The 17,500-nt window shown below is 43.8% G+C and overlaps 2 protein-coding genes across 3 annotated transcripts in view; both read left to right on the top strand.

The window, feature by feature from the left end:
- Positions 1 to 12,585, top strand: part of LOC143298833 (uncharacterized) — a 19,060-nt gene extending 6,475 nt beyond the window's left edge. The window contains exons 4-12 of the mRNA XM_076611829.1: positions 1,742 to 1,858; positions 2,491 to 2,619; positions 3,137 to 3,319; positions 4,642 to 4,788; positions 6,493 to 6,670; positions 8,161 to 8,326; positions 9,592 to 9,766; positions 10,267 to 10,534; positions 10,843 to 12,585. Coding sequence (XP_076467944.1) covers positions 1,742 to 1,858; positions 2,491 to 2,619; positions 3,137 to 3,319; positions 4,642 to 4,788; positions 6,493 to 6,670; positions 8,161 to 8,326; positions 9,592 to 9,766; positions 10,267 to 10,534; positions 10,843 to 11,480 — 2,001 coding nt within the window. The 3' untranslated portion in view covers positions 11,481 to 12,585. The remainder of the gene's footprint in view (positions 1 to 1,741; positions 1,859 to 2,490; positions 2,620 to 3,136; positions 3,320 to 4,641; positions 4,789 to 6,492; positions 6,671 to 8,160; positions 8,327 to 9,591; positions 9,767 to 10,266; positions 10,535 to 10,842) is intronic.
- Positions 12,586 to 14,992: 2,407 nt separating this feature from the next.
- The window catches only part of LOC143298900 (uncharacterized), a 36,999-nt gene continuing 34,491 nt past the window's right edge, over positions 14,993 to 17,500 (top strand). The window contains exon 1 of one of the 2 annotated variants that reach the window (XM_076611922.1): positions 14,993 to 15,211. The gene's annotated coding sequence lies outside the window, so the exon portion shown is untranslated. Of the gene's footprint in view, positions 15,231 to 17,500 lie in introns of both variants that reach the window. The other variant, XM_076611921.1, reaches the window with a different exon arrangement.

The raw sequence follows: 17,500 nt of genomic DNA, 5'->3' as shown, positions 1-17,500 counted from the left end.
TTTCTTGACGATAGCCTGTTTGGCGGGCGTTTATGCCAGGGAGATTAACAATCGAACAAGAAACGACGAACAAAACCAGAAAAAAAAGAGCAAAACATGTAAGCCCGCAAAGAGGTGCTGCCCATGTTTATTTTGTTTGGAGTTTCATACACCGGATGAGAATTCCCCTTTCAAGTAAAATAAAATAAATAGATAAATAAAAATTAAAAGAGAGAGAGAGAGAGAGGTCTACCTGTGCGTTTTGAATTGTTCACCCTCTTCCTTTTAGCCAACAAGACAGGATCACGAGGCTTTAGGCGCGTTATTTGCCGACAGGTACATGCCATACATATCTTGTTCCCATTAACTCCTTGACTGCACTGCTGTACATGGGAAAAGTGAGTTCTGTGTCTGAATTTGAAGTGCAGGAACTACTCTTCTGGTGTACTTTTATTTGTATTTGTATTTCTTTTTATCACAGCAGATTTCTCTGTGTGAAATTCGGGCTGCTCTCCCCAGGGAGAGCGCGTCGCTAGACTACAGCGTCACCCTTTTTTTTTTTTTTTTCTTTTTTGTATTTTTTCTGCGTGCAGGGTTTTTAAAAAATTTTTTGGTTTTGTTTTTCCTTTCGAAATGGATGTTTCTACAGAATTTTGCCAGGAATAGCCCTTTTGTTGCCTTGGGTTCTTTTACGTGCGCTAAGTGCATGCTGCACACGGGACCTCGGTTTATTGTCTCATCCGAATGACTAGCGTCCAGACCACCACTCAAGGTCTAGTGGAGGGGGATAAAATATCGGCGGCTGAGCCGTGATTCGAACCAGCGCGTTCAGATTATCTCGCTTCCTAGGCAGACGCGTTACCTCCAGGCCATCACTTTACGTATATATGGTGTAATATGTTTAGCTGTTACATGTATGTCTGAGTGTGATGTGTGCGTGACTGAAACGTGATTGAAAGAGGCAGGAAACAAATGATGAGCACCCAATGGCAGCTGTTAGGCGGGTGTACCCAGGTAGGCAGCCTGTTGTGCAAACGACTCCGTGTTTGTAAAGCGCTTAGAGCTTGGTCTCCGACAGAGGGTAGGAGCTTTTATAAGTATCCATCATCATCAAGGAGTCCGCATGAAGAATGATGACAAACACGCTGACTTGTGACTCCAATCTGAGCGTCTTCGTCGGCAGCAGTGAAGGGGTTAAGATGGAATTTCCTGTGTATAGTACCAGTGAAGGTAGCTCCCAGGAACTAGCGTTTCTCTCTCTGCCTCTCTCTCTGTGTCTCTCTCTCTCTCTCACTCCACACACACACACACATATATATATATATATATATATATATAAATTTGATATACATATTTACACACATTAGTTACGAAGTAGTCCATTAGTTACTAATTAGTTGCTCTTATTTCTTTTTTTCCACAGCATATTTCAATTGCCTTCTTTTCTTACCATTGTTTTCTTCATCCTGTATCAGTTTTTTTTTTTCTCTTTCTTTTCGTTGTTGTTTTGTTGTTGTTGTTTTGTTTAAGTCATCGGATTGCGACCCCCCCCCTCCCGTCCCTTTCTCCCACACACACCATGATTGAGAACACCACCAAACTATCCTTGTTGTCTGTGGATCACTTGCCAAATGGGATAATAGTTCACTGCTGACGCCCTGATTTCTCTGAGGAGTCCATAAGGAACGAAACTTCAGTCATATCAGGCATACAGTTGGCTCCCTTCAGTGTGTGTGTGTGTGTGTGTGTGTGTGTGTGTCAGTACGGGGTATCCGGGGCGTTCTGGTATTCCACGGCCGCCGCCATCAACATCACTCTGTTCCCTTTGCTGTCCCTGCACTTCAAGACCAGAGCGCCTGGTGCCAAGACATATTTACAGGTGGGTGAGTTGTCGTTCTTGTTGTCCATTTTCACGTTGTTGTCTGTGTTGTTCTCATCCTTCTTCTTCTTCTTCTTCTTCTTCATGACTATGGATAAGTAATTATATTAAAACTACCAATGAATAATGATTATGACCAAAAATAATGAATATAATGATGATGGTATTGACGACGAAGACATCGATTAAAGCGGCGATGCGACAGCGGAGAAAAAAAAAACAAACGACAACCCAAAACAAAAACAAACGAAGACAAAAATAGACGTCAGTGATGATGATGAGGAGGAGGAGGAGGAGGAGGGAGGGATTATGATGATGATGATGATGGCAATATATATATATATATATATATATATATATATATATATATATATATATACGGTATCTTTGTGGAGTTGATGATAACGACAATACTGATGATGATGATATTGACTGTCGACGACGATGACGACGATGATCATATTGATGGCGACGACGACGTCATCGACGATAGTGTTGACAATGAAATGATGACGACGAGAACGAAGACCAGGATGATGACACTGATGATGACACAGATGACAACAATGATAATGATAATGACGATAACGCTGACGATAACGACGACACTGATGATGACGATGCCTACACAGGTGATCCAGGCCCGGTTCGGCAAGGTGACGCACACGGTGTTCTGTGTGTACGCTCTGCTCATCAACGTGGTCATCCTGACGGCGCTGGCCGTGGTGGGCGTGGCTCTCATCCAGGGCATCGTCACTGAGGTCAGTCAGGTCACTGGGGTCACGCAGAGGCCAGTCAGGTCACTGGGGTTACTGAGGCCACTGGGGTCACTGAGGTCACTGAGGTTAATGAAGTCACTGAGGTCACTGGGGTCACTAGGGTCAGTCAGGTCACTCTTCTGGGAGGGTTTGCGGGGGATTGTGCAACAAGCTCTGAATCAGGGCAGAGTTGCTGTCTGCTGTCAGTGAGGTCAGTGCTGGGCGTGGCTTCCAACCAGGGCATCGTCACTGAGGTCAGTGGTGTCATTGAGGTCAGTTCAGTAGGTCGTTGAGGTCAGGGTAGCGAGAGGTGGTAAGAGTGGTGGAGCTGGCTCTTGATTCGGGACATTGTTATTGTTTTCAGTTTCGTTATTTTTTTTTGGTTTCTTTGTTTGTTTGTTGTTGTTGATTTTTTGTTGTTTTTTTCTTCTTCTTAAAGTAGTGTTTTGTTGATTTCAGTTCGTGTGTGTGTGTGTGTGTGTGTGTGTGTGTGTGTGTGTGTGTGTGTGTGTGTCTGCAGGCATCCCCCGAGTTCTGCATGTTGGTACTGGCCACTCTCTGTGGCAGTTACTCCTTCATCGGCGGCCTGGGTTCCACCTTCTACGTCTGTTACTTCAACGCTGTCGTCGTCTTCATTCTCCTCGGTGTCCTCGTCGTCAACATCTTCTACACGGACCACCCGGACCACCCGCTTCTTGGAAAGGTGTGTTAATGTGTGTGTGTGTGTGTGTGTGTGTGTGTGTGTGTGCGTGCGTGCGTGCGTGCGTGTGTGTGTGTGTGTGTGTGTGTGTGTGTGTGTGTGTGTGTGTGTAAGGATGGAAAGAAGAAGAGTCAAGAAGTGGAGCGGTGGCCTAGTCGTAATGCGTCCGACTAGGAAGTGAGTGTCCACGGGTTCGATACCCAGATACGTACCAGGAACAAGACGGAGATCACAGATCATTATGTCGGTCACTATTTGGACCTCTGCCTGTTAGGATGATATCACCTTCGTGTAGCAAAAGCAGTTACGTCATTGAAATGTACGCAAATCGTAGGAAATGCAGTTTTAACCGATAACACGCTGATATCATTTCACAAAAGTTCACCAGTCACGGGGTCAAAGGAGAAAAACACAGCTTGAGGTATCCGCAATGTAAGGGACGCAACTGCTTACTTAACGATAGAAAGCCAGCGCTATCTGCTTCCAAAATTTGCCTCCCCTTGTTCGGTGTGGGCGGGTGGCGATGGAGGCGTGGGGAGCGTCTTACATTTCAGTTACTTAACAATGGCATGGTTTTGTTAAAAAAACCAACAAAAAACAAAAAAAAAACAAAAACAACATACCTCTCACCTCACACACAACACACACTCACACACTAGGACATATCTGATGCAAGAAGCACAGCAATGAAATCGTTAATTGGCGAATGGTGCATGAGTAAAACTAATACTCGAAAGTAAGTGATGAGTATTTGAAAATTAATTCTACAACAAATTATTGCATGTCCGTTCACGTTCACTTGGTATTGTTGATGGTTGAAGTAAGAAAATTATCATCCTCATCCTTGGTATTATTATATGACGGTCGTGTACGATAATGACCATCTGGGCAAAAGTTTTATTGCAGTGGAGAGTGTTTTGCCCAAGTTATACCACCCCTACTCTGCTAATCGGGCGTTGGGACAATCGGTATTGGGGATGAGCTCCTAAGGTCAGCTAGCAGCGCGAAGAAACAATGCAATCTTGCCTTCTGGACTGAGAGTCGTAGTCCTTCACAAAAAGATTAAGCTGTAAACGAATTTCCATTCCGCTGGAGAAGCCATTGATCGTACAGCTGTCAGTCTGTCGCTGGTCCAACTTTAAGCTTATGCTGGGTCCTATGATTATGATGATGATGACAGTGACGATAACAACAACAACAACAACAACAATAATAATAATACTAATATAATAATAATATTGATAGTAAAGATGATGACGACGATGATAATAATAATGAGGATAATAATTATTATTATTATCATTATTCTGTTCACTATCATTCAGATGGACGTCATCTACCGGAAGATCGCGTGCTTGCCGGGCCCAGAGACGAACGAGGATGACAGTTTCCTGACCTTCTGGTCTGAGGGCGGTGTCATCTGGGCCTGCACCGGTATCTGTCTCACTGCCTCCATCACCTTCTGTGACCAGGTGTGTGTGTGTGTGTGTGTGTGTGTGTGTGTGTGTGTGTCTGTGTCTGTGTCTGTGTCTGTGTGTCTCTGTGTGTGTGTGTGTGTGAGAGAGAGAGAGAGAGAGAGACAGACAGACAGAGAGAGAGAGAGAGGGGGGGGGGGGGGGAATCAGAATCAGAATCAGAATCATTTTTAGTGTCGGTTAAACCTGAACAAGGTTTATAAGACACGCATGCCAAGTTACATGAAACCGCGCACAAAAAGCAAAACAAAATAGATAAATATTGAACAAGAGACTGAATTACTCCTGCACGCTACGGCGTTTTTGGCAGCAGTTACTGACAAATTTCCCAGACAGTCCCACAAGTTTGTCTTACAGTATTAGCTGACTGGGTTTAATAATATTTGGAAGGTATTTTTGAACTTTTTGAATGAATTCTATTCTAATTTCTTTGTATAATTCGCAGTCATCTAAGAAATGATATTCATCCTTTATTGTTTGACATTGTAAGCATAGTCTCCTTTCTTTTGGGATGTTGAAATATCTGCCTTTTTCTATTGCTAAATCATGACAGGATATTCTTGATTTGCACAATGATTGTTTTTGATTATAATTAAGATATCCTTCAAGCAAATAAGGTACTAGGTTCGGTTCTGTATTCATGAGCAATTTTATTGTAAAATAGTAGTTTAGATTGATTTTCAGATTTATTTCTCTTCCAGAATAAAACATATCCATATTCTAGTTTATTCATTACAACGTGGCTAAGTCTATGAATATTGAATGTTGACTGATTATTCCAAACGTGTGTGTGTGTGTGTGCGTGTGTGTGTGTGTGTGTGTGTGTGTGTGTGTGTGTGTGTGTGTGTGTGTGTGTGTGTGTCCTTGGTTCCTGGCCTTTGTTGTGTTTGTTTTTTCAGGTACCATGGTATTTTCCACAGAGAATGTGGCTTTTCCTGTTGGCCGCTATCTTGTCATTCTTGTGTGTGGTCCACCTTCTACTGGTCTTCTTCCTATTCTTCACGTTCCTTGATTCTTTCAATATTCAACCGTCCCCTGTGTCGTCCTCCTGTTCTTCCTTGTAAGTGTACCCCTTGTCTACAGGTATTTTGGCTGTCGTGGACAGAGCTGCGGTATTTCAATTTCCTCCCTGGTCACCTTCATGCAAAATTTCTTCCAGTTTCCTCCTCCTCGTCTTCATCCTCTTTCTGTTACTCCCCTTTCCATCCTCTTCCTTTTCTTGTTCACGAATTCTCTCCCTGTGTCACTGTGTGCAGGCTTCGTGGCAGTCCTCTTCCTCATCCTTGACTTTCCGTTCTCCTTCACCTCCTCTTCCTTCTCCTGATGACGAGGTCCCCGTGTCACTGTGTGCAGGCGTCATGGCAGTCATCTTCCTCATCCTCATTCTCCTTCTCTTCTTTCTCCTGATCACATGATCCCCCTGTCACTGTGTGCAGGCGTCATGGCAGTCATCTTCCTCATCCTCATTCTCCTTCTCTTCCTTCTCCTGATCACATGATCCCCCTGTCTCCTGATCACATGATCCCCGTGTCACTGTGTGCAGGCGTCATGGCAGTCATCTACCTCATTCTCCTTCTCCTTCTCTTCCTTCTCCTGATGACGACCCGTGTCACTGTGTGCAGGCGTCGTGGCAGTCATCTACCTCATCCTCATTCTCCTTCTCTCCCTTCTCCTGATGACGACCCGTGTCACTGTGTGCAGGCGTCGTGGCAGTCCCGTGTGGCGGCCAAGCCAGTGCAGGGGGTGCTGGGTTTCCTGCTGGCCACCTTCGTGTGGTTCGCTGTGCCCTCCGCCATCGGCACCACTACGGGCCTCTCCTACCTGGCTCTGGCTGCACACAACTCCTCCATGGCCCTCCCCCCGGGGGACATTGACGCCGGTACTCTGTGTGTGTGTGTGTGTGTGTGTGTGTGTGTGTGTGTGTGTGTGTGTGTGTGTTGTCACAGGGTTGTGTCTGTTTGCCTGGCTCTAGAATGAGTCTGTGTGAGTCTGGTTGGTTTGGGCGTTGTGGTGACAAGGAAACAGGTGAAAGTTTGCTGTGTAGCGTGAAAGATTCTTCTTGAATGTGGCTGGTGTTCGTGTGATTTTTGTGGATTCTTGTGGTGGTTTGTGTTACACCGGAGATATAATGTCTCAGTCTGAGGGTGTAGTTTCACCAGACCAGTGACGCATTACATGACTCCAGGATGAGGATGCGATGTGTTTGGCGTGTGGCGTGGGAGTGGTGATGTCAGCGCATCAGCCATAAGTAAAATCTTGCCTCCATCTGACCCTTGTGGATGTGGTTTGCGGTGATGGAGACCGTTTACCGGAAGGATCCTGTTTGAATCGGACTGTCGTGGGTGTGGTGTTGATTAAAGGGCTTTATATCATTTACTAGAAGGATCCTGGCTCTGTGTGACTGGTGTGTGTGTGTGTGTGTGTGTGTGTGTGTGTGTGTGTGTGTGTGTGTGTGTGTGTGTGTGTGTGTGTGTGTATGGCAAATCGTATGGAATGAGATCGCACCAGTGCCACCTTCATGACCAATGCAGGACATATACGTTCAGTTTCCCGTGGCATGGTAGACAGCTTAGTAGCTTTTGTTGACGTGCTGGACATTTCAAATATTGTCCTTTTCCCTTTCTTGTCTTTTCATCTATTTATGTATTTTTAGATTTCGTTCCAATTTTTCGTTTTGAATTTCGTTATCTTGGCCACTATCGGTGTTTTGACTGACTGATTGGAACTGGGTGGGGGACACATGTCCATGTATCCACGGCCAGAAATCTTACCAGGAAGCTCGATGGTAGCTGTCTGTAGACTGCTGGCAGTGGGACAGCAGCAAGCAAGCCTTGGTGTGGCAGTGTCTGATGGAGTACAGATGGGCGGCATGAGGGGTACTGCACACGAAATGGTGCAGCCGATGAGGCAGCAAAGATAAAACAGCAACAACAACAACAACAACAACAACAACAACACACACACACACACACACACACACACACACACACACACACACACACACACACACACACTTACAAGGACAGCTTTTTACTATGAATCTACGTTTTTCGGGAGAATCCCATGAGACATATACTCGTTTTCCTGGAATGATGCTCCTCTGTGTGTGTGTGTGTTGCTGCAAGGGTTGTAAATGGTTTACGCAAGTGTGTTAGTGCTGGGAGGGGCGCTGAGGAGAGATTTTCTTCTTACCTGTCTGTATGCATGTGTGGTTAGGGATGATCTGTGCGAACCAGTTTGTTCTGGGAGGGGACGGCCCTTCCCACGGAGAATTATTTCTTACCTGTGTGTGTGTGTGTGTGTGTGTGTGTGTGTGTGTGTGTGTGTGTGTGTGTGTGTGTGTGTGTGTGTGTGTGTGTGTGTGTGCAGGGTTGGTGACGGTGTACGTGAGTCAGCTGGTGCTGGGTCGGGCAGGGTCCTTCCTGATCCTCATCATGTTCACCATGCTGGTCATGTCCACTGGATCCTCAGAGATCATGGCCGTAGCTTCCATCATCGTCTATGACATCTACCAGATCTACATCAACCCGTTCAGGTCCCACCCCTCTGTGTGTGTGTGTGTGTGTGTGTGTGTGTGTGGGCGTGCGTGCGTGCGATACTTTAGGAGGCTTTGGCTGGTTTCTGCCATTGATGGGATATGATGAATCTCGTTCTGGCGGTGAAACTTGTGTCATATCTGGCATGGTGATTGGCCATCTCCGTTAGAAACGGAACAGCTTCTGTGAATCCCCAATGTCTGTTTTTGAAGGGTATTGTATGTGTGCTCTTGTGTTCCCCTTTCCCATCACCCCTACAGTCTTCCAGTATTTCTGTAAAGTCGTTTTCAGAGTGATGGTTAAGCTGCTTACATATATTTGGTACCCCCACATCTCTGTTGTTCATTTTGATTAACTGGTCAGCCAGTGGTGAACAGTATCTCTTCACAGATACACCACACTTCCCCTTAGTCAGAGCTCGTTTGCCTGACAAAGCCTGAAATACGCTGCGGCTGATCTGACCACTCATGCTGTACTTGTATTTTCATTTCCCTTGAATTCTTTAATATTCCACTAAAATATGGTTTAAAGATGAGTAATTATTTTAGCTACCTTTTCCAGACATTTTATAGTTCCATTTTTTCCGAGCGATGTCCAACTGCCTCGTTTTATCCTACTGTGACGTGGCATCAATTTTTGTTGTTGCTTTCTTTGTCTTGAAGGGGTTAAAAAAAAAACAAGTTGTTTTCCTCTCCCACTTTTCCACCACTCTTGATCATTTCGTTTAGGTATCTTGTAAAAGTCATCTTCAAAACAACGGATGGTTTGTTTACTTGCATTTGTTTTCCGTCAGTATTTCCTTATTTAGCATGCATGCGTGTGTTTCATTACTTGGCTCAGTCGGATGAGCAGCCGAACTTGTAGTTAACATGTGATTTCGATCCACAGTAACTCTAACGTAAAAATTGGCATGTTCAGTGTCACAACCTGGCACTTTTCAATGCCCATCTTAACCTGTTTTCGTTCTGGTGGCGTGAGTGAAGTGTTAGGTATTCTTCCACCAACACCCCGTTTTTTTCTGGGATTGTTTTCCCCGTCGGTCATACCTGAGTGTTGATGTTAAACCTGAATGCAACTAAGTACTGTTTTTGAGCTAACAAGTAACTATCCAAAAAAAAAAAAAATAAAAAAAAAAATCCCGGTTAACACACACAAAAAAACATTCATGACATTTCTATGGTTAGACATTGTTGTATGGCAAACAACATCTGCCAACAGACAACCAAATTCCTGTCATTGTTGACGCCCTATCGTCAATCAACAGAAGGAACCTGACGGGTCACATGTGTGTGCTGTGCGGGAAGACGACAGTGACCCAGTCAAGGAGAAGACGCAGAAGCCGAAGGTACTCCGTGTCTGACGAGATAGGCGATCTGTGTAAGTGCCCCGCCGTCACGCAGTGCCTGCCCTGTCAGACAGACCTGGACACCAGTGATAAGGTTAGTTGACGACCCCTCCTCGCTCTCTTTTGGTCTCTGTCTCTCGGTCTGTCCCGCCCTCCTCTACCCGCCCCCCTCCCCCCCTCTCTTTCTCAGTTGTCTATTTGCTGATATAATGGACGCACCCATCTTTTAGTATGTTTAGTATAACGAATGACTGTGGAAACAGTAATATACAGAGAGCATGTCAAGAACATATATATATATATATATATATATTTTTTTTTTTTTTCTGAAACGTAGCATGTCTTCTTTTGCATGACATTCATCCTTTCATTTCGCTGGTAGATGCGGACAGCCTTAGGCGTATAACAGAAGAGGGATGACCCTTCGAATGAACTATTTAAAAAGTTATTGATACACCCCCCCCCCCCCCCCCCCCCCCCCCCCCCCCCCCCCTCTCAAAAAATGAAAGAAAGAAGTAAGAAATAAAACAATACAAATACAAAAACGACCACTATGCCATGTACATAAGAAAGTAAATGAATATGTAATTACAGGAAAAGATTTCCAGGAGGACCGTGCAGGTGTTCCAGTGCCCTCACCACGGGGAGTACCGTATGTACCAGTCCTCCCTGCTCTCCTTCAAGAACACATGTATCCTGGCCATCACCATCGTCTTCATTCCCTTCGGTCTGCTGGTCAACGCTGCCGGCCTTGACCTTAACTGGGTCATGCTGACCGGCAGCATCGCCACCATTCCTTGCTTCCCTGGCGTGGTTCTCTCCCTTGTGTGGGTCAAAACCTCCGCTGTGGGGCTTGCTGTCGGTAGGTCTTTTGGAGAGAACAATGTGATTGTCCATTGTAAATACATGCCTCACTGACTGTCTGGGTCATTTGAAGAGAACAAAGTAACCGTCCATTGTAATACCTGTCTCGGTGACTATCTTCAGTTACGCTATCACCACGTCCATGCTGTAACGTAAAATGCTCTGACAGGGTTGTTGGACGATGGTATCTCTTAAAACTGTAGACCAAGGCATTAAAAGAATTTTGGGCAGCCTGTACTACTGTGACTCAAATTGATTCTTCTGACTCTTGATTTATTAAGCAACCAGGAACGTTTCTGGTTTCAGGAAGCATTAGTGGCCTGGTCTGTGGGATCAGTGCCAATCTGATCTACGCCTCAACGTTCGAGGGCGGCCTGAGCCAGTTCCTCCTGAACACAGCCCACCCCTACGCCGTGCTGACTGGCTGCTGCACCAGTCTCTTCACCGCCCTCCTCCTCACTGTCCTCGTCTCGCTCTGCACGCACTCCATCGCCTCCAAGGAAGACGAGGACGCCGAGTGGACCAAGCTCCGCCAGATCAAGAACCCCCTTCATCCCTGGAGTCAGGCCTTCGCTGAAGAGTTCCCGGACCTCCCTGAAGACACGGAGCCCAGTTACGAGCAGCTGTCCAAAGTGTTCCGCGGCGCCACCCTGACCGCCATTATCGGCAGCACGTGCTCCATTTTGCTGCTGGTGATCATCATTCCGGGCGTGATGGCCAGTCTGCACGTGCTGAGCGAGCAGCAGTTCCGTGCCTGGTTCACCACGCTGCAGGTGTGGTGTGGCCTGATGGCGGGGCTGGTGCTAGTCGTCACGCCCGTGGAGGAGCTGAGGTCGGTGTGTGGGAGGATCGTGGCCAACAGAAACTCACGAAAGTCCCACGAAACAATCTCCAGGAGCCCCAGCGGCCCGATGAAGAGGAACGTGAGCAGTTTGTATTTCTGAGCTGTGACGACTGTGACAGCATGCTGTAACGTGGACATCGTGTCTTGCACCACATGTTTCCTGAGATGGCTGTTGGTCATAGAACTCTTTCACCAAAAGTTTTCATTGAGATGGCTGCTGATCATATAACTCTTTCACCACAAGTGTCCATTGAGATGGCTGTTGGTCATAGAACTCTTTCACCACAAGTGTCCATTGAGATGACTGCTGATCACAGAACTCTTTCACCACAAGTGTCCATTGAGATGGCTGTTGATCATTGAACTATTTGACCACGAGTTTCCTCTGAGATGGCTGTTGATCATAGAACTCTTTCACCACAAGTTTCCATTGAGATGGCCGTTGGAAAAGAATACGCGTACTTTTCGTCTTTTGGAAAGGTTGGCTTTTATTGTCTACTGGTCAAAGTAACATTGAAGGATTAAATCATTTCTTCCTGAAAGTGTGGTTTTTTTTTCCTTCAAGCTATCAAAGATGGTTTCACACCTTCCGAACTCATTGGACCAAAGAGGTTTCTTAAAGAACTGGACACTCCATAAAACTAATCTGTGTGTTCGCATGAACTGAACCATCTTCTCAGAGAGCCTGGTTGAGATTTCTCAGACAACAATGCTGGGTTTTTCTTAGAGATGTGAATTAACTGAGATGTGTTTTCAAGTTATATGGAGTGGAACATATTACAAATATTGGCCTTTGTTGTTCTGCATTCGTATTCTTTTTTGGCTTTTTGTTTATGCACGCATGGATCGATGGAATCAATTGTGTGTGTGTGTGTGTGTGTGTGTGTGTAAAACAAGATAAATCCTGGACTTGCTGACATCACTCCATTAATACAATTCCAGGGGTAGATTCTCGAAAGAGAACAACAAAAATGGCAAATAAGAAAAGAACTGTCCTCATTTTATTTCTTCTCTCAAATTTTCGCCCACTGCGCTTCGTCAGAAGAGCGTCTTGTCTGTGACGTATTGTCTATAAGTCTGTGACGTGTTGTCTATAAGTACGTCATCACCTACGTTAGACGTGTTTCTGTCACCAGAGGAGTTGTCAACACAGTAAAGTAACAGGGAGGTTGTACAAGCCTACTTTCGTCGGGACTTTCCGGTTAGAATCGCGTCTACATTGCCGGTTTTTCTTGGTCATCGAAATGCTAAAATTTCGAGGTGGAAATCGCCTGTTCCGACAAAATTATTTTGAACTATTTCGATGAATATTTTTGCTATTTATAATTTAATTTTCGTTTTATGATTACACCAGTTATTTGCTTTAATTTTCTATGTTTACTTTGATCGTGTTTCTTGTCAAATCTCTGCCATTCAAGTATTCGAATTGATCTATTTAAAATTCAACACAGAGCCTCATCTGGCTTCGACTTTGGAGAGACTTGACACACCGAATAACAGTTTGAAGCATCACTTTATCCACAGCACGCATACTTTTTCATATCTTTGTGAACTTGAGGGAAGGAGGAATTGTTTTGGACAACTGTCGACGGGATGTATTATATGGTATTCCGTTTCAAGGCAAAGGTTCAAGCCGATTACGTGACCTGCTTTCTGTCATTTGTTTATGCCAGATCTCGATCGAAAGAATCTATAGATAAATAAAAAGAAAGAAGAAAAGGTTGTTTTTTTTAAAGTAATTAACTTACTGCGTTGCTTTCTATTAAAATGCTGTACATGTCTTGAGTTCTAAAGACCTTTTTGACGACTTAGTTTTTGTTGTTTGGTTCAGTCTGTGCAAATAAAATGATGTGATCAAACTCTGCCGAAAAGTTGTCCAAAGAAAGGCAGCGCACACCCAGAAAAGCTAATGACGTTGGTTGGCTGCCCATGACGTCATATGACCTTTTTTGTCGCTCTGCAAGCGACGAAAGGCTCCCGACGAACGCCTGTGCACAACCTCCCTGATATCTAAATCTGGCAACAATCAAAAGAATTATGACAATGATGATAATGATAATAGTAATGATAATAATAATGATAATAGAAAATTCTAAAATAATGACAAGAAAAAATAAAACAGAATAATACATAGATAAATAAATAGATAAAATCAAGAAGACCAACAACAACAACAAAAAAAAACCACCCCAAAACTAATAAGAAATATATAAAAGATATAAATAACTACAACAGTAACAAGAGTGATACAACTACTACTACTGCTGCTACTACTATGAATAGATATATTTGTGCGTGTGTGTGTGTGTGTGTGTGTGTGTGTGTGTGTGTGAGTGAGTGGGCAGGGGAATGAGGTAGGGGAATTATAATGGGCATTTGTGTGCATGCATGGATGTATGTAGAGAGAAACGTATGTGAGTATGTGGGTGCGTTAGAATATTTTTTGGAGATAATGATATTAATGAAATTTGGTACCTTGATTTGTTAAATATGTTTGTTTGTTTGTTGTTGTTTTTTTTAAATCATACCTTCCTCAAATCAAAATGTCCTTGTGTTGCTCAGTTAATATTTTATTCAAATGGTTGCGAAAATGTCAGTACAACAAACAGTTAATCTGACAATCAATGGTTTCAGTCAGTGTGTGTGTGTGTGTGTGTGTGTGTGTGTGTGTGTTCTCTTATTAATTCCTGAGCCTAACCCATTCGCCTATCAGTTTTCCAGCAGCTGCATTACATCCTTCGTTTGGAAATCAAACTGTGCCGCCGTGCCTCACTCTCTGCTGCACACAAGGCTTTTTCTTGTCTTCGTCAACACAGTCATTGTGGTGAGGTGGTAACCCCGTTCATATCAGTATCCGTCGATGATTCGAGCAGGCCTTCTTCCTGTGGCTACGCACCAGGAAAGCCTGCGCCGCTGCTGACATCTACTACTACTACTACTATTGCTGCTACTGCTGCTGCTAAAAATGATGATGATAATGATGATGCTACTACTACTACTATACTACTATCACGAGTTCAGCGTTGGCCTAAAGGTAACGCGTCCACATAGGAAGCGAGAAAATCTGAGCGCACTGGTTCGAATCCCACAGTCGCCAGTATTTTCTCCCCCTCCATCAGACTTTAAGTGGTGGTCTGGACGTTAGCCATTCGAATGAGACGATAAACCGAGTCTCGTGCGCAGCATGCATTTAGCGCACTAAAAGAACCCACTGCAACAAAACACATACATACGCAGACACAGACGCAGACACAAACATAGACTAACACACACACACACACACACACACACACACACACACACACGATTCCATCCCGACCTCTACGCCTAATCTACACCCACCTACCACATAATCCCCCCCCCAACCCCCACTCCACCTGTCTCCATCGAACACACACACACACTCCTCGGATTGTTCCCATTGCATTGCCTTGCCCTTTTTCGCAACACGAGCATGGAGAGAATCTTAATGCCTGCACCAAGAGAGAAAGAATGAGAGAGAGAGAGAGAGAGAGAGAGAGAGAGAGTGTGTGTGTGTGTGTGTGTGTGTGTGCGTGCGTGCGTGCGTGTGTGTGTGTGTGTGTCTTCGTCTTCGTCTGTGTATGTGTGTGACAGCCCCCTACCGGCTTATCGCTTCACTGGCGGCGAAACCACGACGTTGTGCACGCAGTGAAATACTTAATAATATTAAGTTCGCTACGCTGTTCCCGGGTTCCGTCTGTTGACTTGTGATTAGTGTTGTATTCGTCGTTGCCGTGAAACAGATAAGTCAGCAGCTCCTGTTTCGGTCCTCGCTCCCTGCAGCACGGCACAAAACGACCCACTGTTTCTGTACGTCACAGTGTTGTCAGTAGTGAGTGTTGTGTTGTGTTGTGTTGTGTTGTGTTGTGTAGGTCTGCGATTGTCCTTTTCAGAAATGGCAATGATAATAATAATGATAGTAAACGATAATAACAGCAATAATAATAATAATAATGATGGTGATGGTGATGATGATGATAGGTCCTAGGTAATAACAATGATAGTAGCAATGATGATGATGACGATGATAATAATAATGATAATAATGAGAATAACAGTGATAATAATGACAGTTTCAGTTTCAGTTTCAGTAGCTCAAGGAGGCGTCACTGCGTTCGGACAAATCCATATACGCTACACCACATCTGCCAAGCAGATGCCTGACCAGCAGCGTAACCCAACGCACTTAGTCAGGCCTTGATAATGATAATAATTATCAGTAGTAGTAGTAGTAGTAGTGTGCACGTTTGTACAGGGTCCTTTAAAGGCCTCTAAGAGCTCAAGCCACTTTGAAGGAAAAATTTACATCTTACATGAACGACTCATGACCACACTTTCTCTCTTGTTGTTCTCATGATTGTTGGTATCAGATGGTATAGGCATACATATCTAATCCTTGAGTTAAACCAAGGTGGGCACCCTTTTTGGCACTGATCCAGATGTTCCTGTATTGACGGAAAAAAAAAAGGAATCATTCACCATTTGGGGGGGAAAAAGATTTTTTTTCTCTCTCCTCTATCTATCTCTTTATCTCTTTATCTATCTATAGATATATCCGTTCAGATTTACTTGTTTGCTAATCTTCCAGATCCTTCAAAGCATTTTAAAAGCAATGTCAGATGTATTTGTGTGAAATAGAAAATATAAAGTGACAAAGTCTGTAGTATATTTAGAAAGAACAAAAAATGAACAGTTTTTACAACCGATATTAGAGAGAAATATATACATTAAATGAGAATGCGCTCTGTTTATATATATATATATATATATATATATATATATATATATATATATATATATATATATATATATATATATATATATATATATAGACACACACACAACATATGAACATGAATAAAGTCACAAGGCCAGTAACATAGGTACGTCATTTTCAGTATGTAATACACATATTCTTTCCGTTTTGCTTTGTTACATTTTTTCTTTCATAGTACTTTCTATCAGTACAATAATATACACATCGAATACCTCAAGCACACGCTTACAGAATGTATTCTAAAGTGTGATGTTAGTAGGAATTTAGCAAATAGTCGGGATTGCAAAACAATTGAAACGTGAGTGATCAAAATCAAACTAACCTCGATTGGAATTTAGTATTCAAAGTAGGAATTCAATTGGGTTTCCGGACTGTATACTTATATATAAAAGGTACGTTTACTCCACATAAAATGAATTTTCACAAACACACACACACACACACACACACACACACACACACCTCGGACAATATGTAAATGAATACTCATTCTTCCAAATACACCATTACCAAAATATCAAAAGTCAAATCCCCTATCCCATATTATCACCATATCGTGTGTCAGTTGTCAGATGTCTGGCTACACTTTAAACACTGGCAAAGGTCGCAACCAACGAAGAGAACGCTTGATCAGCCACCCCCATTTTCACCACAGTCACTAAGAGGGCAACACATGTCCCATTCGTTGAGTTACCGGACACGGAAGAAATGCACAACACGTGGTGCACAAATGTCGTTGTCTCATGTTGGCTCTGCACAAACATGCAGTACGTGCAAACACTCAACGCGTCATCCTTCCTCCGCACGACGATAGCCGCGTTAGCCGTGTGGTTGGAAGGGTCCGGTTACCCCCTCCCGTGGTTCCGTGAAGTCCGAGGTTCAAAGCCCAGCAGCGTCTGGTGGATGAAAGGTTGAGATTTATTTCCAGTCTCTACAAATCAACATATGGGCTATGATTATGCAGGCTGCCTGTGTATGATGTATAATACACAGGTGGGAGAAGATTTAATACGAACGGCAGTAAAGATCCTGTGTCAGTCAGTGATAGAAGGTTATGAAAACACGAAAATAATACTCAGAATAAACCTGTCCGTCAAAACTGTGAAAGGTTGCCCAGTGAGTTATTTAAAAAAAAGAAAAAAAAAAGAAAAAAGAAGAAGATGAAAACGTGTTAACCCCTTGACTGCTACTGACTGTGTGTCTGTCCGTGAAAGGTTGTCACCACACTGAGATCAGACAGCTTACAGGTCAGGATGTGGGTCACCCTGCTTCATTTGGACTGGGTTTTTTTTAATGTATATTCTCTTGGGACTGTATTATCT

Source organism: Babylonia areolata, chromosome 24 (genome assembly GCF_041734735.1).
Source record: "Babylonia areolata isolate BAREFJ2019XMU chromosome 24, ASM4173473v1, whole genome shotgun sequence".
NCBI lineage: Eukaryota > Metazoa > Mollusca > Gastropoda > Neogastropoda > Buccinidae > Babylonia > Babylonia areolata.
This window is presented reverse-complemented; position numbering and strand designations above follow the sequence as displayed.